Source organism: Rhea americana, unplaced genomic scaffold, assembly GCF_003343005.1.
Source record: "Rhea americana isolate MKP2758 unplaced genomic scaffold, rheAme1 scaffold_28, whole genome shotgun sequence".
In the NCBI taxonomy this organism is placed as follows: Eukaryota; Metazoa; Chordata; class Aves; order Rheiformes; family Rheidae; genus Rhea; species Rhea americana.
In genome coordinates, this window is record NW_028186401.1 from 1,249,875 (window position 1) to 1,276,398 (window position 26,524).

A 26,524-nucleotide genomic window follows, 5' to 3' on the forward strand; every position below is an offset into this window, starting at 1 on the left:
GTTTTCCCTCGCCATTCTTTATTTCTTTTACTTTTGTTGGATTTGTTTTCAGTTACTGTAGCAGGGATAAACCGTTTTACCAGTGGATGGGCTGAGCACCGGAGATACAAAGTACGCAAAGGGAATGGCTTGTCCTCTCCGGCTGCAGTAAACCATTACATTGTCTCAGCCCAACCCAGACTCATATCCTACATAAAAACAAACACATGAAAACAACAAACCCTCCACCTTTTTTCTGAGGTATTTATACAGGAAAACAAAGACAAATACAGCAGTCACAGCACAAGATTCCTACCCGGTTTTCATTAAGTGACAGAAAACAAAAGGGGGGAGGGCAGGGGAAGGAAATGAAGACATACTCCCTTCAATGCAGTTCAGCTCCCTTCCTGCAGGGGAGGGAGGCTTCAGCTGGCGAGAGGAACAACATGCATCACTACAAACTTTGCATATAGTGTGAACKATGCTGAGAACATGACAATTGCTTATTATTTTGCTTTCTGTTACATACTATTGCCAATGAGTTGAACATAAAACCAGGCTGCACTTTTTCACAATTTCACATCCATCACCTTGAAGGATACTACTGTTCACCACCCCTTACATAATAGGACAGATGATTATATGCACCATTCAAGCATCTGAGTCACTGAAAGCTATTTATAGTTTTTAAACTTCCTGCTGGTCAGTTTGGCTTTAGAGGTATCATCATTTTTGTTTTTCCCCCTCCCCCYAAAATAACATGGTTTTCGCAAACTCAGAGCTTGACCTTGCTCTACTGAATACATGAATTTTGCAGCTGTCTAAAATAAAAGTATGAGTTAATCTTCAGCACAGCATATGCAAAAGTGAAYAGTCAGAAAAACATAACTCTACTCAGTAACATAGTGTTTTTGTGTATGAAGCTCATCAACATTATTTCATTATCCTTTAACATCTTTTCTTTATCCGTAGTAAAGTGTACTGGATTATTTTATGCAATGTTTACAGATTTTTCTAAATTTTCCTCAGGGTCTATTAACATTCACAACTTCAGCTACTGAACCATCTGCAAATTTCATCATGAAGCTGTTTGCCTTTCCTTTGAGGTAAAAGGCTACTTAAGATCAGCTCTAATACCATTCCTTTCAGTACCCCCAGACACTTTTTCAATTGTATTTTGCTATGCTGTCAGTTAGAATTTCACATTCTAATTATAGCCACAAATACCCCCAAACTGACAGCACAGCAAAGCTATATGGCGGAGTGGAACCCAGCTTTTGAGATTTCTGGGGAACGCATAAAGGGTCAAACTAGATCACAACAGACATTTCCAGAAGCTAAGCTACTTGGAGAGCTTAACTTCTTAAAGAGCAATGCCCACTGATCTTTTCAGTTGGCTCACCAACCAAAATAATGTACACTAAGTAAAACCTGAACATTCGACATATTCTACTTTTAGATTACTTAAAATGTATTTTCCATACTTTAGCTTGTCCTCAATTAGTAGCAGTATTATATCAATAAAAATATTTTAGAGGTAAATAATTGACTTTATACCAAAAAAAAAAAAATCCAGACATCAAAAATTTTGAGGGTAGTATTTAACATAAAGTTCACCTCCATGACTATATTCCTTGGCCAAGTATTACACTATGTTRGAAAAAAGTTATTTTTAGGATTAGTTACTTATTCCAGGGTTTTAGAAACCAAGAAATTAGAAGCCTGCAAAGTWACAGGCCATAAAATACTAGAAAAAGCCCTCCAGGCAATACTGTGCAGTGTTCCATTTTAGACAAAAGTATTCATCATTTACAAATTCACAATGTTCATGACTTGAAATTTTATCGGTGTCCTTGTTATATACCACTCTAAGAAAAGACAGGGTCTCATTTCAAGTGTTGGAGCACTTCCAGTATCTGGCAAATTTTAACATGTATCCTTAGCTTGCCAAACATGAAAGCTAGCTGTCAAATTCCTCCAAGATATGATAAAGATGGCACTCAGGATTCAAACTCTCATACATACAGAAAAACACGTACAAAAGGTTCTAGGCAGGATTTGATATGGAGTTAGGTTAAGCTTTGTACGATGTCCCAACTTGAAGCATCTTTGCTTCTATTTATTCTAAATGGAAGATCACAAACAATTACTAAAGAATGCAGATTTTACACAATGTAAAATCCACTCTTCCCCTTTTTGCCCCCAGAATATTACAAAATGCTTTGAACTAGGATGAACAGGAAGGGAAGCRCCATACTCTCACTTGAACTTTTGAGAAACACCTTGGTAAACTGTGCACTTTRCAATGCACTTTCTGACCCATAGCAGAAACTGGATTGCTCGTTCCTAAATGCACTTCTTGAGGTCAAGGCTTAAAATGGTTAGTAATCTCCTAGTAACGATAACACTGTTTCCACAGTGGAAAGCCAAGTCAAGCTCTCAAATGTATTTGTCTTCCTTTCACTTTCTGTTCAAACTAGTAATCATTAAATCATATAAAGTTCAGCAGGTTTTCATTTTACCTGCTCTAGAGAAAGTATCATCAATTAGATTTTCCCCACTAAAGAGAACTAAACTGCCAGTCTCAGTCAGTCTTTCCAGTCTTTTTGTTAAAAATAAAAGAAAAAGACTTTTAAAGTAGATTATGTTCATCTCCAGGAAGCAGAAACTAATCCACAGCATACAAATGAAACATGTTATAGTCCTTCCAACGAATGCAGTCTGCAACAAACTAAGAACAAGCTACGTAAAGTTCTGTCTGTAGGAACAGTCAAAGTGCCCAGGTGACAGCCACTTCCTTACTCAAGCAACAACATATATATGTACATATATGTTCCCCCCTAATACATACTTTTCCACATACCTGTGATGGTTAAAATTTAAAATCAGCAATAGCAGCAACACACTGAATGCTTCCTTTCAACAGTACATTGCAGATAAGCCATACGGAACATGAAAGGTTTCCAAGTGTAACAACCCAGCTACATAAAGAAYTTCTAAAAGATTATGAAGTGTGTTAACAAATATACTATCTTCTACACTGCTTGGAACTCAGAGTTTGCTAAAAAACCATTATTTTCCAAATTCTGATCACAATTCAATGATATTAAAAAAAGGAGAGAAAAATAAAAAGGAGGAGAGGGTTCTTATGGTCTACGTGCCTAYGCAATAACGGCAAAATGCTACTTCAAGCATTTCCTGCCCTGAATTTCTCCATATGGCTGTAAATCTAGAAAGGATATCAGATAAGCTATTTCAAAGTTTTGGTACTCAATGTATCTTAGTATTATCAAAACAATAATTACAACCATAAACAGCAACCATTCCCAATAAAAACCATTAGTAGATTSTAAGGATTGACACTATTACTAAAATCTCATTCATACTTAAGATGTTGGGAACTGGCTACACTAATATCATATTAAGCTCCAATTACCTTTATTATAAGTATGAAAATGACATTTTATTTGGCCTAAAAATGTGACCAACTAGATAATAAAAACATAAGTAGGTATATATGAGTGTGCACTCTGAACAGTGTCTACAAGCATTATCTATTCCAATTCATAAAATCAATGCCAAAATAAGCAAGTGAATACAATAACGTAAAGAAGCTAGTTGAAAGTTCCAACTGAAATAAATATATAGAATAAGAAGAAACAAATTTCTCTAGAAATGGAGTAGCATGCAGATATAGCTCTGTTTTCAGAAAATGAATTAATCAGAATACAGGACTTTAAGACACATGAATAAGTATTTCACAACTCATGTTTGGAATACTGAACTTTTCAATTATGTGTCAAAGCAATACTGTTAATGTTTTTCCTTGCATAACATTCACTTAGGGTGAATTATTCAAAACCCAAAGCAGCTCTCCTTGAAAACTGTCCTTACCTAACCTGAAAAGGAGCCGAGAATCAGAGGTGAGACCTGGTGAAGTACAAGGAAGAAGACTCTGTAAAAACCAGGGACACCAGACTCTGAGTAATCTCTGTTCTTATCATGTGTACTTCATGTTAGTAGTGAAGAAAGACTGGTTATAACATATTTGATTTTTTTTTCTTTTAAACAAGTCACCACACTCTGAAAACCTTGGAYTGTAAATTAATGAAAAAAGAGAATGGTTTTAAATATCATCAATTTGTTATAGTTAAAAGCTTTTAGCACGACAATGTACAAAAGTTCTAATCTGAAAAATAATAATCTTAATTCATGATAYTCCCAATAAATTTAATAAAATCATTCAGCTCCAAATGGAGGTAACCAGCAAATACAGTTCCAGTAAAACATCATTAAATGTTAGTATCCATATTGTTGCCAATTAACTAACTTAATTGATAGTCTATTCCATGCTATAAGTTAAATATATGTAAGCTTCCACRTTAAATATTATATCATTTTCATAATGACATTAACAAAATGTCATAATTATCACTGGAAAGGAAGGTTAATCACAAAAAAGCCCATTACCTAATATGTGTGTGTTGATTTACAAGCATTATGATGAACAAAGATGACACCACTTAATAAAGGCCTATTAGAAGATTCACAGGTCTGCATCATAAGAGCTACCACCATAAATACCTCAGGAGACAGAGCATTTACTGAGAAAAAAAGGTGAAAGGACTGAGTTCTCTGTTTAGTTCAGTGTTGAGAAGGTTACAGCCCAGAGAGACCACACTACAATCCAGCAGAACAGTAGCAACGCACAAACCACAACCTCTATCACACAACCAAAACATCTCATCACACYTGAGAGTCAGTTATGTGATTGGGAGTTTTTATGAAGAGCTAAATCAATAACTCTTGGAGGCTAGAGACTCCCCCAGCCCTCTTCCATAGAAACACCATCAGTTTAAGGACCAACACTAGATTATTCAAAAGCAAAGTATTAGAAACTTGTTCATCAGAAACACAGCATGTAGACAAAACAAGACAACAAGACAGACAAACAATGAAAAATYGAGTATTTAGACAGTTCTTTCGGGTATCTTTTCTGAGCACTAAGGTGCAGCAGAAAACTAAAAATAAAGCATCCTATAGAAGACACACTCCCTCCTCTTTGATAGTCTGTGCTAAAACAGCAGCAACCAAGTTGGCACTTCTGCTGTCCCTTCAACAAGCTGGTTAGTCATTAGCAGGTAGGCAGGATTGACAGCAAAAGACACTATCAAACATTCACACCTCACACCTATGAGCTCAAAAGTCAAACTGTTACACAGTTCACTGCTGAAATCAAGTATCTGTAGAAAGAACAGCCATCTACCTTACTGTGGTCCCAAGAGCTACACTGTTTGGGGATCTACTCTYTGCGTGCACAGCTCATCCAAAGTCACTCTATTGACTAAGAGATGTCATAGTCCCCATTCTGAAAATGGCAGAGTACAAACAAGCACTCCCTAACTGTCAACAGTGAATTTCCAAAGACTGAATTTTGGAGCAACACAAAGAAGGGAGGACTGCAGAATCCATGAGACCAGCACAGCTTGAAGAACTTGTTAATACAAGTAAATAATTATGTCTTTGTATGATTGCCTGCATGAACTCCAGCGTTAATGAGCAGCGAGCAGTTACCAATTTTTCTGGAGGTAGTTTTCAATCCCACTTGCATAAGTTTTCCAGAACAGCTAAACCAGGAACTTGATCTTTGATATGGGCTTCCAGAGCAGTGGGAGTGGGAACTAGACTTCATGCACCTGCCTTACAAATTCCCAAAATAAAAACATTCTTCAAACACATTACAGAAGTTGCCTGAGCTCTAGCAGAAAAAACACACTTGCATAGCTGGGAAACAAATACAAAAGTTTGTAACRGAAGAGAATCTCTCCATTTCAGAATAGAATATTTGGTATTTTATTATTCTTGTCTCCGGCTAAGAGGCATTGTTGCTTGCGGAAGTGCTCTGCAACACAAGTCCTTGGTCAGTCAATTATGGTCATCTTTGAACCACCTGCTAAAGTAATGTAATAACCAGATCTCAGTATGTCGTGAACACAAGGCCTACAGCAATCAGCTGTCTCAGAACCTAACAAACTTAGRTGATACATTTATAGAATGCTGTTCTTCAGAAGAGTTTCTGAACACACCTCTGTTTTTATAGAGTTGTCCTGCAGCAACTATTTAAACAGAAATACCAGATACTATTTCCAATAGATGACAGGTACATGTTACTCAGCAAGAACTGAAGACATATGAAATAAAAGGAAAATAAATATACTTTTTTAAATAGCTATTTTCATTAGTTTTGATTCTTTGTAATGTGTTATCCAGTGGATTATGAGATAAAGATGCTTTCTCTGATACTATTTTTTTGCAACACATCCTCTGTATATAAACATGGAGCCTTCGCAGCCATTTGCTTTTCAAAAGCGAGGACAAACGAGGTAGGATGCAGAAATGACTCCAACAAACACCTTTAGGCCAAGGAAATCCAGATGCAAGGCGGATTCTTAAAGAATCTGTCAGAATAGTCTAAGTTATTCTGCTTTAAAATACACTTTTATTTTATCATCGTCTAGAATGCTTGGCACATTTTAACCTTACATTTCGAAGTTAACATTTTAATGAAGATTTGTAGGGAGGGGTGTAATAAGTAAGGCACTACTGTCAGCTCATTTGCAACATAAACCAAAAGTAAGGACAGTTTTCATATGAAACAAGAAATACTCAAAATACTACAAACACACAAAGAACAGATTCTATTCTATGGCAAGTATTACATCTATTTATAAGACCCTGTGAAACTTAAATTAGAACCAAAACATTAAAATGTTCATTTCATTTGGGACTATCTGGAATTCAACAAGATTCAGAATAAAGTATAGTGAAGTTTAAAATAGAATTCAGTATCACCTCACTTATTTAGAAATCCCTATATAGTCTCTCACTTTCTGCAACACAGAAATTTATTTTTACCAGATAAAGACAGCTGGCTCTTTCTTCYGCCCAGTGGTTCAACCTTTCCCTGTTTTTTTTTCCCCTCTAAGTTTCCTGAAATTATTTGCCAAAGTCTGAAAGACATTTACCTAGATTTTTTTAAAACTACCATTTCACTTCAATGCAGTYATCCTTAAGTAGTTTATAAACCAARCCACATATTGTAATACTAACAGAAYAAAATCAGTAAACACATAAATAGTAATAGTTAATACTCATACCCCTTTTATGGCTTCAGTCACAGACCTTAAAGAAATCTAATATTAATACACAGTAATTCTGTGTTATTTATGCTAAAACACACCAGTTTAATGCAAGAGGTAAATGAAATCTAGCTTTGTTAATCCTCTCACACTAAATTTACATATTAGTTCAGACATAATGAAAGCATAGCTTTAGATTATTTGGAGACAAGCAAATTAAAATATGATTTATTCAAACATAAAACAACAAAAGCAGGAAAAGGGAATACAGCTTTTTCCAAACCCCAAAACTGTTTTCTTTTTCTTTTTTTTTTCTTTTTTCCCCAAGTCTATCCTACTTCTGGCAATTCTTTATACATCAGATATGAAGGAATGCAAAATGACACCAGCTAGAAACAAAAACTTTTTTCTAGCATTGTCAGCTTTAAGATCACAACAATCTGTCATTTTTTTAAACCTGTCAATGTTATTCACCAGCATGTCAAAAAGCAATTTCAGCAGTATCAACAAAGAATTAAAAGAACATTTTACTTTCAAAGTAGAATACTACTACGATGTGCAAGATTCAGACAAGTTAGTGAAACAACAGCTCACAACAAAAAGACTCTGAGGGAGTAAGTGCTGGGAGGGAGGGAGGGAGGGAGGGAGAACAGGAGACAGAAACCCCTGCGCAGTGGCAACTGCTCTGCTCAGCACAACACACACAGGTGTCTTCTGGCGTTATATTCTAAACAAATATTTCAAGTTAAAGGAAGCTGTTTCTTCCTGAATCCCAAAGGGGAAACAAAATGCAAAACCACACCCTGTTTGCAAGTCAGGTTTAGAGTAGACACTTCCACTAGAGAAAGAAAGAAAACAGACTCAGGTTACTATATACCTAAGTTACTGGATGAACCATATTTCAAAGCACTTCACAGATTTTATCTATTTTTCTCTCTTTTAAGGTAAACTTGAAGTGATTTAGTCTTTCACTGTTCATAAACCCTYCTCAATCACCTACTTAAGATGTCTCAAGACATTTGTCTGCTGTTTCAAATTATTCTAAGTGTTATATATGTAGTATAATTACATTTACATAATCATTTAGCAAATCAAGTCTGATAATGCCTACATTTTCTCAGAATCATACAGAGTATTAAGTCATTTCCTTACTTGACTGTAACCATTTTTAAAGTTTCTTCCCTCTTTTAAATGTGTATCTGTGATTTCCAGAGTGTGCTCCATGCCATTCAGATACATGATACCAAAGTACTGGTCCCATTAACAATAACAGATTACGTATTCTTCTATCAGCCCAAAGCTGTTTCTTTTAAGTTAAGTCCACTATTGGCAATTCTCCATCTATCAAACACGAAGGAATGCAAAGTGACATTAACTAACCAGGACTGTCAACTTCCCTACAATCAAAGTGTGCCTAGCAATCAATATTCACAGTATCACCACTCAACACTGCTTCAATAAGGCAGTATTGACATTTAATGTAAATTTGGAGAATTTTAATCATCTACACAAAGCATTATGCTTTTTAAATTTTCATTTGCAACAGAGTTGGCTATAGAACATCCCTTTGCCTTCTTTTTCAAGATATGTTTAAAACTTTCCAAGTAATGGGTCTTAGATGTTTCAAAAATATATAATTTTGAAGGAAGTTGCAAAATACAAAAGTCCAAGCTGCTTACCACACATCTATCTAGATTGAACATACCAAGTATACAGCAGAATGTGAAAACTATCATGGAAGGAAATAGGATCAATTAACTGAAGGTCTTTTTCATTAACTCTGCATGTGTACATCCACGCATATTCAGATACAATTCCCAGAACTTCAGGGTTCAGGAAAATTTAAAGGAAAAAATTATGGACCAATTCAAGTGGTCCACAAAATACCAATACCATCCTGTGGTCAAACTAGTATATCGTATGACACCAATAACGGTTCAAAACATAGGTTAGTAATCCACAACCAGGAAAAGAAGCAAAGTCAGGGAAGAGAAAACTGTCTTAAAAAAAAAAGTGTATGTTATTGCTTTTGTTTTTTTAATCATAGTGTTCCAACACCAACTTTTCTGTTTACGCTCCCCCCAGTGTTACACTCATCTCGGCATATGCTCCATCTGGCTGTGGAGATGCATCTGCTTCTTTATGCTGCAGGCTCTACATGTGCAGATGAGCTCTACGTACTCAAAGCTATGATCTGACAAACAAATCTCTGATAGTCTCTGGTCTATGACAAGAGAGTGGGTATTGCTCCTATAGTTCTTCAGTAAAATGTTGCGCGTAAGAAGAGAAATAGGTGTGCCCACTTAGCATTTCAACGCAAGATTATGCAGGGAATGCAGCTTATACAAGGTGATAGCACTATAAATAACAACAAACTGTCATACTTACACCACTATAAGAAATATCAGGTACATTTACGCCGGCTCATTGTTTCCATGAGCCCTTCAAGACAGYCCTTCTGACTTGCTCTGATTTGCAGCAGTACTATCTAATCAATGGGATAAGCAATACCATACCAAGTCTTTGCAAAAACTACTTCCTAGTACAGAATTAGCATTTCCCAGGTTCACAGATTTTACTCAAACACCCAAACCACTCGCTTAACATTACATCAAGAAATAATTACGATTGTTTCAATATAGCAGTCTTTTCAAAAGAGAATATGTGTACAGAAATGCAGGTTTTCTTGGGGGGAGGGGGTTGTTTGCTTTTTTGACATTTAGTTATGACTTTCAGTACTGATCTATTCCATATTCAGGACAGCTGTCAATATTTGGCATATAATCTAAGGCTCATTAAATTGACATCTGTCCAAAATTCTGATGGGCACAGATGCCAAATGGGAAAGTAGGTCACATTTTAAGACTGGCTTCTAAATTCAACTTACCTCAATTTGATGAGGTGACATGATGGAATGTACATAATTCACATATGGTCAATGCAAGTTAAATTAACCYTGGTTTGCCATATCACTCAAGGAACATCAGATGAGACAGATAAAAAGGTAGAAGTCAAACTCAAAAGGTGAAAAGAACAACCTATCTTCAGTCTTCGACTTCCAGAGAAAGCTAGGCTCAATGAATGAAAGTGTCTTTTTTTTCCAYGAAAACATTCTGTCAACTAGATGGGTACAAAGCCCTATTAAATCAGAAACTCTGAAACTCTTCACATTTTATTCCCTGGAAGTACTCTCTTTCCCTTCTTAGGAAAAAAAATTACTCACCAAGAATAAYACATCACAAAAAAATAGTATATGAACAGTAAAGCATCAAATACTGTAACACACATCTGACAAGTCCTTCAAGTCATATGCAGTACTACAGTGCAACACTTACAACTGCCACTATTGCTCTGCAAAGCTACATATGTTTCTAGTATTTCAAGAATTCAAAACATATACTGAATGAAAAATTCGATTTTTTCAACAACTCTATACAGTCCAGAAAGAGCGCTAGTTTTACTTTACCATAACTATTTGGGAAGGCTAATGAAACACTATTGCACAACAGAGCAAAACTTCTTCTCATCTGATATGAAAAGGACCATGTGCTTCAAGAGTAAGAAACATTAAGAATATTTTAGAATTATGCRAACCTGTATTTCTTAAATTACATGAAAAAGGATATTTTGGAATTTCTGCAGGAGACAGGCTTTTTCCTTTCATGAGGTTGAAAAGAATAAGTGTCTTTTCCTTAAAAGGTCAGGAGGTGAGTAAATATAAGTGGCAGCCTCCTAAAGCTTCACCTACCTGACTATTTGCTGTGCTCACCTTCCATATTTCAGAGGGATACAGAAAGAAACCTAGAACTCATTAGTCAATTGTGCCTGATCTTGATCAGTGAGGAAATTTTTCAAAGAGCTGTATATGTTAGGAACATTTTCAGAGTAATTCAAAAAAGCCTGTTTCCCTGTTCATCTCTCTTCCTTCAGATGCTGTAAAACCRATTAAATGGCAAAAAAGTTCAAGATCTATGAGGCTGTATCCCAGCACAAAGTGATACACAAATGTTACAGGATATCTCTTGTAAGATTATTTCCATTAATTTGGAACTACCAAATGAAAGAGAACGGACCATCTCCAAGTACATTGTACATAGTTACAAAATTTCATTAATGTAAGTCTGATTTTCTAACTTTAAATTCCAKCTATTCAAACTTCTATGATTTTGCCAGGGTGGCTGAAAAATCATATTTCATATAGCCATGTCAGACACTAGCTACTAAGCAGCTACTGCAAGATATTGGGATAAGTCAAAAAATTATTGGTAAATAGGCAGTTTAGAAGTTGAAAGGAAAAAAGAAAGTAGATACAAAAATATCACAAGTTGAAATGAAAAATGAGGCCAACAAAAACATGTATAAAGAAGAAAGAAAAAAATACAGAATAGGCATGCAACAAAAATAGATGATTCATATCTACAGTAGCAGAAGTGAAAGATATAAGGGTGCAACAAAAACTTCTAGGRCTCATTTAACACATCTCTCTTACTGTATTTTCACAGGTGTTACACAGTTCTGAAAATAAGGAGTGGTATATTAGTTTCTTCCCTTATACGTCTTCTGACCTGTGCAGAATCAGCTTTCCTCTCCAAAACAGCCTCAAAAAAATCTCCTGTATGCATACAGAGAACACAGTGGGTCAAGACTAGTTTCACAGTGCACCTATATCACAATAAACACCACCTGTCAAGGAGGCAAGTGAATTACTAAATATTAACTAAGACACATACAATAAACTATAATCTAACCTCATAGAACAAAGTTATTTATCCCAAACTRGTTTAGCAAATATTTGAGAAATGTTTATTCTTTTATAATAAATATTGGTTAAAACTGTATTTCTGCATAGACACAATAAGAAGCCATTCTACACCRTTCTTTCAAAATATTTCCAAAATGCTGACACTTTGACTTCACCTGTGTCATGCCACCAGCATCCTTTATGGTAAAATTACATGTAGTAGTGAGCTTTTAGCAGGTTTGGGGAGGGCAGCAGGGTCTTACTCTCCTCCATCTTGTCCCTTCTCCTACGCTCCTCCCTACTATGCTCCTATTACTGCGTCGGCTTGAAAGCACTTTGTATTCCTCACTCAGCCAATTCAGCTGTGACAAAGCCAAAAAAGCAGATCATTTTCTGCTGGATTTACAAGCTGAACCTGCTTATGACTATATCCATCCAGCACCAGTCAGCAGCTGCATGACATGTAGAAGAAGAAAGAGATGTCTCTCTTGCTTGGGACCTATTAGGTCACCTCAAGTTGTTACTTGGAATGTTCAGTATGGCTTCTATAGTGTTTATTCTTGCAGAACTGGAGAGCAGATCTCTCTTGTAATCTTGGAACGTGACAACTGTGCACATGAAGTTACAGAAGAAATGTGAGCTGAGCACCTAGACACTTCATTCTATAAATTTCAGATCAAATCAACGRAACAAAGCATTAGTATTKTTGCTACAGTGACTTCCAGCCAGAACACTTATTTCAGCATACATTAGATAAATCTAGATTGTTTAGAATAAAATCTGTCAAGACAATCTTCAGCATCTTAGATATTTATGTCTCCATTTTCACAGGACTTGGATTTGTTTTTGCAAGGACATTATAATTCATCTGAAGAAAAATAACTCCAGCCCTGTACAAAAGGTGTGTTTCTAGAGAAGTTTAAATAAATTCCACTAATGATATAAAATTAATGGCAAAATTTTGGGGAGTTAAAAGTTCACGCTTTGCCCTTCCCCTCCCTTTTTAAGTGTTTTAAGCATTATAACACTTCCAGGGAATGAGAAATCAAAAATAGCATGAAATTTACCATGATGTTTGTTGCTTTTTTCATGTTTAAATCACGATGGAAATCTGAAAAAAATGCCATTTTTGTCTACTAAATTGTCCATTTTTTAATGGCACTTAAGAGAAGAATGATTTTCACTAATTCACATCTCTGCTGGTATTTTTGGACAAGGCCAGGCGAGGTTTAGAACATAAGTTTTGCCTAAATTGTGCCAAGACCCTAGATACAGATGTCTCCTATGTTTCTGCAAGGCTTAGATCTATTAAAAGATGCATTCAATCTGCCCAATATTATTAAACCAGGGACCTGGTAGCCACATAACTACCACTAAGTAACAATGGCAAATTTATCTGTATAAAGGAATACACACACACACACACACACACACACACACACACACACACMCCAAAAAAACCCACACAACCAAAAAGATCACATGGCAAACACAGGCAAAAGAATAAGCCAACAACATGGAAAACAAAATTAGAACAAAAAAGTAGGAGGTTGTGTTTTTTATTTAAATTACCTCAAGTATTTTAATGGCCTCCCAGAAACAAATCTCATGTAAATTAAGAAAAAGATGCAATTTACTTACAGTGGGAAGCAAGCCATCTACCCAACCATGACTGAAATCTCTTATTGCCTCAAGAACTATAGCCAACAGAATACAAAGCTACCATATGAGCAGAACAAATTTGAAATGCAACCAGCTGCAGAAATGAAACTGCAGAGTATCTCTCTGAAAAAACTATACACCTAAGATTTTTTTCCCCTTGGAATCAGCAAGATGTCAATCTACCTTATATGTACAACAAACTTGTTAATATTTCATCCTACTGATTAAACTTCRATATCCAGAACACAGACAAAAAACTCGGAGCAGATTTTCCTCTCAAAAAAGGTACACACTCCTTTCTTTCGATAAATAACTTAGTCTTAAGAAAAACAAAAATATCTTTCAAAAACATTAACTAGTGCATAGGGCAAAACTGAAGTGTCTGACAASTGCACTTAAAATACAGCATTTCTGAATTAGAAAAACAAGAGTAAAGTCCCAAACTCCAGAGTGATAGAAAAGCATCTATAGAAAAGCATTAAAAAAAAACTCCAGATGAGTCCTTACATGTGCCTCCAGAATAGAAAGACTATATGAACTCAAGGCCTGCACTTTTCTGTGTGGTTGCCATGGGCCAAATGCTTGACATCAGTGTAAAACTATAGGCAGTTCTCTGTAGAAATGAATCTGGAAGAGGGTCTCACTCCTCAGGATGTGAAGAAGCAGTATTCCCACAGCTCATAACAGAGTCCTTAAAAGCAGGAAAAAAAACCCTCAGTCTAGCCAACTGACTTGCTTGCACACCTATCTCACGTCCAAGTTYGTCACAGTCAATAGCTCATCTCAAAAGAATTAGGTTTTCCCTTCCTCTACAGTGTTTAACTCTCATTTATGCTAATCCAGTGATCAGGTAATATTCCTTCAACTCTTCAAAGCTTGTACTATCCCTCTTAGTAGTATTCAAAGCTGAAGACAGAAGTTAGGGAAGTTTCCTTTGTGAACATAAGAGAGATGCTAAACACAGAACCTTCTCAAAAGAAAAGGTAAGGCACTTTTCTGTTTCTCGGTCAACCTGATTTCTGCTTGAAAACCTRTAATAAGGTTAGCTAGTACCCTCCCTGCAATCAGTGATCTTCCGGGCTTACAAGAGCCAGTAAATTCTTTGGCTGCACAAGGCTAATCACTGTTCCTAAGCCATTCCTAGTAAGCAGGGCATTTGCTTGGAAGACAACTTCAGATTTTAAATGAAATGCTCTAGTCAGTTGGGCGTTTTGGTCTATTTAMAGGAGTGTCAGAGCCATGACTCTTAACTGAAACCTTCTACAATCACAATACTGCATGCAGAACCCAGGACTTCTGATGGAAAGCACGAGCCCTAAGGTCTCAAACAGTAAGAACAAGCACAGATGCCACAATTGAATTCAGCTTCTCTCTCTCCTCCTTCTTCCCTTGTTTAGTAGCCAGTCAGCAAGAATAAACATGAGTTACAGGAACTTATTAAGTTCCAACCAAAAATTCACTGTTTGTATTTAAATATTATTTCCTGAAGCAGTGAACAGAACCCAATTTTYTCCTTTTAAAATTAACATTTTTGGTAACCCATTGCTTCTCACTGACTAACTCCTTGTTTTTTCATATTACAGTCAACTCTTTCTGGATAGTTCCTGCGCTACATCTCAAATGAAGYTAATTTTTAAAAGAATGCTTTATTTGAATGTACAGTATACAAATATCACAAAATTACAGTAAAAGAACCCTGAGAATATTCAATAGCTGGCATATAGTAAGGAAATTAGATATCTGATAATTCCAAAAATATTAAAAAGGAGGAAAAATAGTTGAAACAAAYGCATATCGGTCAAATTCTATCAAATTACATTTGTACAAGACTTTAAAAGGTAATGCCACTAAATATAACCAAACAGATTTAGTCCTTTTTAATGAAAAGTAAAATTTTTCAGCTTTAAGAATGTAATTCAGTTCAGAAAGACTCCAACTGCAAGAGAACTCTTGATTTCTGCTATGCCTAATTTAGAAATTATGTGGAAAATTCTAAGTTTATGCTTCACGCATAAGCAAAATGAAAATGGAGAAGAAACCAACACCTCTGTGTAAATATATTCATACTACTATATTAAAGCAGAAGTTCTGGTTGTTTTACTGCTAACTGCAACAATGTTTTAACTGACATACAGAGTGATTGATTTAGCAACAGAACTAACWTAGCCCATTTTCCTCTACAGATGCATGTTTTCACATTCTCCATCTTCCTCACTTTTCACTCCCTTACATTTATTATCACTCTTTTAGGCTGAGCAAGAGACAGCATAGGCTGTGCCTGATCTGAGTTACGTACAACATTGACTAGTAAAGTGGCTAATACCTCTCAGAGGAGAAAAGGAGCCAAACTGTAATTATCTTTAGGCTGGGGGCATGCTTTGGTTGTTGTTTTCCCTTTATCTGACATTTTTCCCATGAAAACCTTGAAAAAAGATAAAAGTAAGATCATCATTCCCACCTCTACCTCCACTGCCAAATTTGGATGAAATCAGACATTTCCCCAAATCTGGCAAGAGTGAGGTGGCAGATAAGACAACATTGCTGTAAAGAAGGCTTATTCCCTTAGAGAACCAAGACTGAAAACAGAGCTTGATATTTTATGACAATGTTTTTAAGTTATTAAATGCATATAATTAAAAAAACTTCAAATAGTCTGCATTGATCCATTTTGAAGCATTAGGGAGATAAGAAAACTGATCATCTTTTCAAATTGTTACCTCAACGATATCTGAGTTGGTTCTGCTTTCATGGGGCTCGTTGTATTCTGTGTACTTAAGAAGAACTTTGTCCATATCAGTGCTGGCATACTGAAAGAGTTTGTTAGAGCTGTTAAAAATGATGAGTGCTATTTCACAGTCACAGAGTACACTCAACTCATACGCCTTCTTCATTAATCCAAACTTCCTCTTCGTGAAGGTGACCTAGAGAAGAAAGAATAATGATTTTTTTTCCCCCTCAAAATGACAAAGTTTCAAAGGATATAATCAAGCATTCAAGTGAATATAACAAGATAGCTTACTCCATTCCTACTAACAAATGACACAACAGAACATGTGCTCAAGCTTAAAAAAAGGATTGCTTATCTTATCCGGGTGTCATAATTCTTATGAAAATAGCTAGAGCTGTGTTTTTTTAGGGTTGATATTCCATATTAGACTAAGCTAAACTATCATTTTGCTCACCCCCAACCTGCCCCCCAACTCTTTCACTGTTGTGTAACTACTAGAAAGAGTTTAAGTCTAGAAGATTCTCTAATCRTATTTCCTGTGCTCAACCAAGTGATTTTCCTAGTATTGTAATATTTTCTTTTGTGATTATTACAGCTATTTTGTAATACTTATACTCCATTATGAACATGTACTCACARCCTTAATTCTACTAAATCAAAATTAAAGCTAACAAACCATCGACAGTAATATTAATGGAAGCAACACCATTATTACATAATATAATTTCTAATCACRCAAAGTAAAAAAAGATACGATTTTATTGTTCTTAAACTGTCTAACCAGATTCACTTATACATTTAGGGTACTTTCAGCCACTTGGGAACATCATAAAACAAGCATTCTGTCCAATTAAAACCATTCTGGAAGAATAYATTTATTATAGAACAGCACAAAAGAGCATATGCCAAAGGGAGAGGAGAAGGAACCAAAAACCTTCATAATGAAAAGCCACCCCCAATTATTGGGGTGAAAAAAAAAGTTTTTTTGCAAATTTATTCCTTGCATAAAATATCAGTTAACAACGCAAGAGAGTTGATGTATTTTTAATTCCTATCAGTTACAGGTCTGATRTCAAGGGCAACTTAAAGGACCACGCTTTTACTGAACTTCCTCTTAATGTCTTAAACATGAAATTAAACTTCTAAAGCCTTTCAGAAAATAGTATCTGTTTTCAGAGATAGCAAAARTTTTAATCTGTGCTTCAATGTGTAATGCAACATATTTGTCTAAAGTCATATTCACTCTCCCATATACAATTCAAGCTCTAAGCCTCTCTGTGATAGGTAACTTAGATGTCCTATACATTTAACAGGTATCAATCAGAATTTTTTGGCAAGATAGGAATTAAGCAAAGCACAGGAAACAGCRAAATCAATTTTAAGAGTTTCTATAATTTAACATGTTGATCACTTATGCATACATCAAATTTTGGGGAGATGGATAAGAAAATTCCGTGTGTGCACACCTCAAGGCACTTTTTCCAGAGCTGAATATTTGATGTATATTGTTTTTTCACTACTATCCATATGCAAACTGCATACCTTCCTCCCCATAACTTAAGAGTTTTGCAAAGGAAAAGAGAGAAACACTTATACTATATGTGTACAGCATACTGACAGTAACTGTGTTTTTAAAACAATATAAAAACACTTTGCACTACCACCACCAACAGTAGCATCTGAACAGTGGACGCGAGTCTTGTCTCTAGCTATAAAGCACTATAGATGTCCACCAAAAAAAAGAAAAAAAAATCTGTTTTAACATATTTTTCCCCTTCCTGATCTCCTAAAGCCCTGCACTGAAGTTATGATTTCTGAAAGCCTAAATTGTTCACAATTTAGCCCTAATAAGAATAACAGTAATAAACATAAGACCTACAAAGATAAGAATATAAAATCAGTTGTATTAGCAATAGCCCACTTTTACGGATGTGAATTATGACTACGTTTCGTTTGATGGAAATAATCAACTAGTGTCTGCTTGGCAAAACTTCCAGCCACATACAAACTTCTATCGCTTTCATTCTATCCTTACGTACCAACAACTAGTCTGCCAGGACTCTAGTATCAAGTTTTTGTTCTCATCCAGTAATATTGTGCAATACTGAATAGATTATTTAACTGTCAGCTTTCAGTTTCCCTATTTCTAAAATAAGCATAACTCTCCAAGGAAACAATGAAGTTTAATGTTTAAAAGTATATGATTATGATTTTCCATACTCTTAACCACTTAAGGCAGCTATTATTTAAAATAATGAGAGTACATGAAAAGCATATTTTTTCCAGGATAAATAACAGAATTCCTAGTGCAAGGATGAGGCAGAGTCTAAAAATAAGCCAAATTAACACATGAAGAATTCAAACAGTTGTTCGAATATAATCATTTAAAACCAAGGATAAGATTTTTTTTTGTTTATTTTATCTTTACATTAAAGATTATAAAGCAAAATTCTCACTTGAGGTATTTCATGCATCTCACATGACTGAAATTAAGTATTTATTAAAAGATTAATTTAACATACTACTTAAAAAGCAAGCATGCTTAAAATATGCATACCATTCTAACATTTTTCAACACAAAAGTATTTGTGTATTTCCATGGCGCACATTTACAAGAAAAATCATTTGAGAAGTGGTTAGTATAATGAAGTAACAGGATGTCTATCAACTAAATCCCAAAAGTATATTTGGAACATACWATAAATAGATTTTAAAATTTGTAAAAGAGCTTATGACTTCCTGGTTTGGGGGAATCATGAGTCATGATCTTAAGTGTAGCACTACTGAAGCATTAAAACTAGGCAGTAAAAGTTTCCAGGGATTCTGCTGATCTAGTCTTCTTGATCTCATTCTGAAGATCCAGTTTGAAAYGTCAAAATCAGTTTTAGGCAGTGATCTGCTTCTTCCCACTTCTAAAATCAACATGCAATATGAAAGAGCAACCTTCTGTCACTTCAGTTCCTCCACTACCAGTCAGAGGAGTCCACTATCCGAACAAAGCAAGATAAAGCAGTTTTTAAAAAGTCCTTTAAATGTCTCYCATACTTCCACAGAAGGAAGGAGAGCAGACGAGGACCTTTTCATGCACACGGAAAGACACACTACAATAACAACAGTTCCACCTAAAGTTTCTGGGCAGTTTGTTAGAAACTTCTTAAAGTTCTGAAGACCCACTAACCACTAAGTCTTTTGTGAAGCCTAAGTCATCTGCATTCACATGAAAAGTGAGCACTTGCAAAGATGTTCTAATCCATTTCATTTAAAGCACGTTTGTGGGAAGCTCCATTAAGATACAACACATCTCTGAAACAATTCTACAGAACAGTGTTGTAACATGCTCCCACATATCCAACTATGGCAAGCAGATCTTTTTACCTACCTGTTGTTTAACAATCATAATACATTAGTGACACAGGATACCAAAAGTCTGACTAGCTTAATGTATCTTTTCTTCTTATTCCATTTTCAGTTATCAATTTAACAAGTTGACCAAATGTAGCTCTTACTGGTCTGTTATTTCTCCTGGAAATTCCACTATTCCTATACAATACAGAAGCTTTTTAAAAACAGATCTTGCACAAGATCAGTGGCCCTGCCACTCTGCCCTCTTTCAAAAACTTGAGATTTATCCTATCTYGGATGGGACATTAAGAATTGCTTTATTATTTTGGATTTTTATTCTACTTTTTTAAACAGTTTTTTTTCCTTACACTTCAATTACAAGACACAGTCAGACATTATTACCAAAATAAGAGCAGGTAGAGAAAGGCACTACCTTTATGTTTATTCTTAGTCAGAAAAAAAGTATGATTAAACCAGATGCAAGTGTGCTATACTACTTTGAGAAGTAAGTCAATGAAAAGGCTGAAGGCCTAGTTTCACCAAGGACCTGAATGGCACTAGGCAAGGAAACTTAACCTCTCTATTGAATCGCTTTCTTTTCTATCTCCTGTCTATCTATTATAAGCTCTTCAGTTAGGGTCTATTTCTTATTTGTGCTTCGCCAGTGCTTATCACAAGCCTGTCCCACTGGCATCCAAGCCTTACTGTAATGCATATAGTTTATAATAAACTCAGTTTCCTTTAAGAAATTTAGCTTAGTCCTGCAAGTTTCTCTTAGCTTTTTTGCTGTTTACTTACAACCATACTAAAATGAAGACAAACATCTTTACTGCAGGGCAATAGCTTCTTCAGTATTATTGTAATGTTGCTTAGTGAAAAGAGGGATGGTGGTAATGATAGCAAACATTGAGCTGCTTTGATATCCAATTTACTGTATTTTATTCTCTTCAGCATAATGAACATAAATGCCCTACAGCTCATTCAAGCAGATAAGAGTGCTTAATTAATAATACAATGATGGTCTCATGATAATTGTAATCCCCCAGAGTAATGGTCTATATAGCCTGTTTTGAGCTCACTCACAATTGCATCTGAAACAAGAGGCTTCTGATGAAATAATAGCTTTTCTTCCCACATAAGCTATATGAGCTTGCTCGACAGGCAAATCTCTGTCACGTTCTACTTGTGTTTCCAAATGAGAAAACATACTAAACATCACAGCAGAACTTTACATGCTATTCGTGAATGACCTATTAACGAGCTATGTGTGCCACAGAAAAAMCAACAGAACACAACTATGCTCTTCAGTTGGCAAAACAAACCCTAAATGCCCTTTTTTGTCTTGGTCAATGAAAAGGTTCTTCAATAATAAATTAACACCTACTACATATCTTGTTCATCAGGATATTGTAATATGTCAAAACTGCATATACTACCTTGCACCAAAACAAGATGCAGATGAGGTTAAAGAACATCATCAATATCTCTACACAAAACAAATTTGGTTCTACTGATACGAGCTATTTAACACCTTTAAAAACAAAATATATTATCTCTGAGTTTCCGCAGAAAAAGGAAAAGGCAAGTTTAATTCTGATTTTAAAAGCTAGAGTCTAAAATCTCCTCCTAGTCACTACAAAGGAAGCACATAAAAGCACCAGCCAAAAATCAGCCAGAAACAAGACTCAAAAGTACAGTCTGTTTCACATCAGCCAAACCAAATGTACAAATGGCTAAAATGTTATATAAATGCAGCATTTCTACTCTTCCCCATGCAATAAAAAGACCAATTCAAACAATGAGATTGATATACTTATTTAAAAAAAAAAAAAAAAGTTGGAGCCTACTCAGGATCTGTAATTTCAAGTAGAACACATACAAGGTTATCTAACCTCTTTCAAGCATGAAAAAAAAACAGAAGAGAGGGGGAAAGGGCGGGGGGGGGAATCAAGTGTAACCTCTTCAGCTTGCTTGAAGTGCTAGAGCAGAATCTGAAACAACTGAAGTTATTAATTCAGATACTTTTACTACATGTACTTAAGTCATTTATCTACATCAAACATACAGTTACTGTGTAATTAAAGCTGTTCAAATACAATACCTGGCTTTCTCCCAAACTACAATAACACTTTTTTTGCTATATATAGYGTTCTCAGAGTTTACATTGCTTTAAAGTAACACAGGGGAAAAAACAGTCCTGATTTCACATATAAAACAATGGACTCCAAGCTGATATGTCGGGAGCAAAAAACAGTCTCACGGAACTCCATTACCCCAACATCAGCTTGGTGCTCAGTAGGAGCTAGAAAAAGCAAACCAAGCACTATGAAGGGAAGAGAGAACCAACATCACTACGCCACTATATGAATCCACGTTTTGCATGCATCTTGCACGCTGTATGCGGTTCTGGGGCCCTTTCCCAGAAAGAATATAGGAGTACTAGAAAGGGCTTAGGGAAAAGTGGAAAAGTAACAAGCATAATCAATGGTTTGGATAACTTCTGTATAAGAACAATTAAGTAAGTTAGGATGCTTCAGCCTGAAAAAAAGTTATTCAGAAATTACTTAAAAGTTATTCATATTATTAAATATGAAAATATGACAGAGGCGTACAGAATCATGAGCAACACAGACAGACTAGATAGGGAGTAACTGCTGTCTCTTTGACAGAAGAGCTAAAAACTAGCAGAAGTATGACTAAACATAAATAAAAAGTGTTTCTTGTAACAACAGGTAAGACCTATAGAACTTGCCAAAAGATGTTTTTAAATGCTACAACTTTAAAAGGGCTCAAAGGATAACTGAACAAGTTCGGGGCRAGGCAGGGGGAAAAGGGGAGGGGTAGCTGCATTAATGGTTACTAAAATATACGGAAATCACATCCAGCTCAGGAAATCCCTGAGCTAAGAATAGTTCGGCACTAGAAGAGAATACTGAGTAGTATAACATGCRTATCTCTATCTTGTTCTTCCCTGGTCATTCATTTATAACCACCACTGGAGAAAAGACATTGGACTAGCTGGATCTAAAGTCTAACGCACTATAACTGTTCTTAATGGTAAGTCAGTCCTACAATACTTTTCCTTAAAATGGTAGCTTTTAGATATCTCAAAATACATTTAAATATCCAATTAAAATTTTCTTTGATATCATCACATAGCAATGGGTTTCAGAAATTACCAGGAAATTGCACTTCTGCATACAGTCAGTCATCAGCTTTTGGTACTTTTCAAGTTCATAATAMACCTTTTTTTTTTTTTTTTTTTTTTGGRGGGGGGGAGGTGAAAGCAAGCAAGCAGTAAGCTTGCCCTATGGCATTCTTCAAACAGTGCACTTTCCCCTCTTGATGGGTAATTTTTCTAGACTGTTGTAGTTAATAGTTCCTCAAGGAATACAATTTACTGCTTACAAATAGAAGCATGTAACTAAAATTCATTACAAAACACAAATCACTGTAGCTCACTGTCCATAGTTATGTCACTCAGCTACATCAAAGGGGCTGCAGCAAATAGTTTTACTACATCCTTTCCCAAATTCTAATTCTTCCTCAACCTTATTTACTAAGTGTACCTAGTGGCTATCAGATCAAGTGAAGCATCTGCTTCATAGGATCTTCTCTACTGTTCTCCAGCCTACTGGAATGCAGAGACTAGTATACCATTTAAATACAAGTTATATAAACAATTTGTTCTGAAGTAATAATTGGTATTATTTACACCAACAGTTTTCCCTAAAATAGCAGTAAAACCATTTAAAATACATTCTTTATTTATAATCCGGTAACTGCATCCACAGACACATGAATACAAAACTCCACTTTAAAAGACTTAATTTAAGAAAATGAATCTATTCAAAGTTTCCATTCATTGTTCACACAGACTCCTTGTTTCTCACCTGTCTGTTCCGTTCATCCATTATTCTTGTGATCTGTATTTTCTTTCTCCCCATTTTCGGTCTTTTCTTTCCTTTGTTTTACAATCCAGAAATATATTTATCCAAGAAAATTCACTTTTCAGTATTCTAACACATGATACAGTTTTCTTCTACTTTGTCTTCAACGTGATGAAAAGGTTCCTCTTTCCTGTTACAAACCCTAAAAAAAAAGKTTTAAAAAAAAWTTAATGGCATTTCTTCTTCAGTAATTTGCAAGTTAAATACTGTATAGCCATATAATACATATATGCATAAAAATTCCAATGATGAACCAACTATTGTCATCAATAAAATATGCTAATATATTAACTTTGTTCTGATTAAATAAACTCCAAATGGTTTGCTAGATCAAACCTACGAACTGTAGATTAAAAATGGCCAATAATTTCACACACTTTCATCAGCATGCCTAAAAAACTAACASCTGACAAAGGGGCAGATGCCCACCACTGAGCATTAGGCATTCCTGAGTTATATGTGGTTTCAAAAATTTACCCACAAAGTTGGTAGACTCCATTCATTATTTTATAAAACCTTATATTACTTCTTTGGTTCCTTTTTGTCCCATTACATCATCATCATAGTAATTAAACAAAATCATATCACTATCAGATTCTGATTCATAAACCAATTTTCATCCCATTTAATAAGTCAAAATTGAGGTTTCCTAGAGGAAAGAGCAGAAAAGGAATGAGGAAATATCTTAAACAGGATAAAGGCCTTAAAATTCTCTCATTTTCTCAACAGAATTAATTCACAGCTACCAAGATACTAACAGTTAATTAAGAAATTTGCAAGGTTAATCTCTCTATGATAACTTACACATCACACATTTACCAATAAACCAATTACTAGTTCAGCACTTTTGTCAGTTTGGCAATTTGTTTAGAAAGATTAAGGTGCATGCAAACTTGAAAAGCAACAAAATCATCATACTATTTTTGTCTTATACTAATGCACCAGTCACTTACAAACACTGATATTAAGAAATGCCAAATGAGTTTTCTGTTAAAAAAGCCAAATGCTAAACACAGATTGCAGAATAGTATTAATTCAACAGAACTGGAGGATGATTGAAAATAACTAGCCTCTAGAATGTCAACTGTACACTATCATTCTAATATTAAATAGGTACAACTTATTCAGAATAACTATTACTGCCTAATATACATTAAAATATATGAAAACAGCCATTAAGCTAGTCTGCAACCTAACTTTCCAACCCAAAATGCCTTTCCAAAACAAAAAAAATCAACATTTGTGTATTTCATTATGGGTGTCACACTTGTCAAAAGTGTTGCAACCATATGCCCGTCACACTGTTAATAAGTACAGACAGCAAAAGGCGATTAGTCACCGGCTACACTTCACAATACATTCAATCTACACTGAAGAAACAACCATGACACGCCAGTGCTGATGCAGCTTTGGCAAGGGAAGAGGTGAAGGAACGGCACAAGATGAAGAGATGGGATTTTTTTTTTTTTTAATTCATCTGATACAAACAGAGGGCTTCTTGAAAAAATATCATAAAATGCTCAAYGGTATTTAGAAATAGTATTCTACAGAATTTAAATCTGAACAAACACTATGTTATGTGATGTCCACTGGTCAAGAGGGTATGTGCTAAATGTTATTTATACATCAGAATACTTGAAGCATGCATCAGTGTTGCATTCCTTGCATTTTTTTCAATAAAAATTTTCTTCAGAGAAGCTGCTAAAAAAGGATTAATAGATAGAGMTCTAATTAAGGCCAGATGAACAAGCCTTTGCAGTCAGTAGTATGCTGCAAATATTTTACATGGAAAAAAAMCAATTGGCATATGTATTTCTACTTTTTGTTGAAAAATCATCAAGAATATCTACTGAACTCCATGGAATTTCAACTCAAGTTAAAAAAGAAAAATCCTATGATCACAAATCAACTACAAATCAACTTTAGCTCTCCAAAAATCAGTTTCCATTCCTTTCACAAATGGAACAAGTTCTCTCAATTGCTACTATTAAGCTACTATTAAAAACTTAGCTTCCTCCTTTGTGTGTAGCCCTAGTTTTTACATACTATATTCAGTATGCAAATTCAAACAGTATTTGTATTCAAACAGTTCTCTCAACACAGCATTATCYAGTTCTTTCCTTTAGTATTTAACAGTGCTCACTGTCATACCTAGCACATCAGAATAGCCACCACATGTCAGACCAAAGATGCATCTAATCCATCATTCATCTGTGGCTCTTAACAAATAACACTGGTATGGTAAAAGAGGAATATAGATTTAAGATAAGCACTTATCACTTTGAAGTGGTATCTATAAAGTATTTTCTCCAGGTATTGATTAATTTCTGAATCAAGCACTTGAGCAATATATGGATTCTTAGATTTAACAGTTGTTCTTCAAGTTTTCTTCCATGAATATTTCTCCTGAATCCATGCAAACTTTTAGCATCTGGAGGCAAGGAGTTCCACAGTTTAATTACATATCACAATAAAAGATACATCCTTTTGTTTAAGTCTATCCTGCTAATTATATTTGACATCCCCAGTTGTTGCATTAAATTAGTAAACAATCAGTCATCTTCCCCTTCACATCAGTCCTGATTTTAAGGCTTATATAGTGGCTTTGTTTAGCTTTTCAAAGTTAAGAGAATACTATTCTGCTCAGTCACTCCTTACTCAAAAGCCATTTTCTGGCCAGCTATCCTTTCCTCCTCTCTCCCTTTCCAGTTCCACACTATTCTTTCTTAAATGAAAGGATCAGTAGTATTCTCAGTATCCAAGATACAGTATATAAAATTTATGATAATCTTTCATAAATTTATACAGAGGCATAACAATATTTTATGTTCTACTGAGTTAGACATATGCCTAGGCAAATTTAACAGTTCAATTTTTTTCTGAGGAACTCCGGTAAAAACAGATAAATGTTTCAGTGCTCCAGACCATGATTTGAGAACTGCCATTTAGGATCGCAAAGAAAGCGTGTGGTCCTATCTCATTC

General features: G+C 35.2%; 1 protein-coding gene across 9 annotated transcripts in view; it reads right to left on the reverse strand.

Annotated features, from left to right (window-relative positions):
• Window positions 1-26,524, reverse strand: part of MEF2A (myocyte enhancer factor 2A) — a 93,932-nt gene that overhangs the window by 35,604 nt on the left and 31,804 nt on the right. For all 9 annotated transcript variants that reach the window (XM_085308611.1, XM_085308618.1, XM_085308610.1 and 6 more), the window contains exons 2-3: window positions 23,485-23,683; window positions 16,239-16,442 (exon numbers count right to left, since the gene is read on the reverse strand). In XM_085308611.1, coding sequence (XP_085164737.1) covers window positions 16,239-16,442; window positions 23,485-23,538 — 258 coding nt within the window. In that variant the 5' untranslated portion in view covers window positions 23,539-23,683. The remainder of the gene's footprint in view (window positions 1-16,238; window positions 16,443-23,484; window positions 23,684-26,524) is intronic.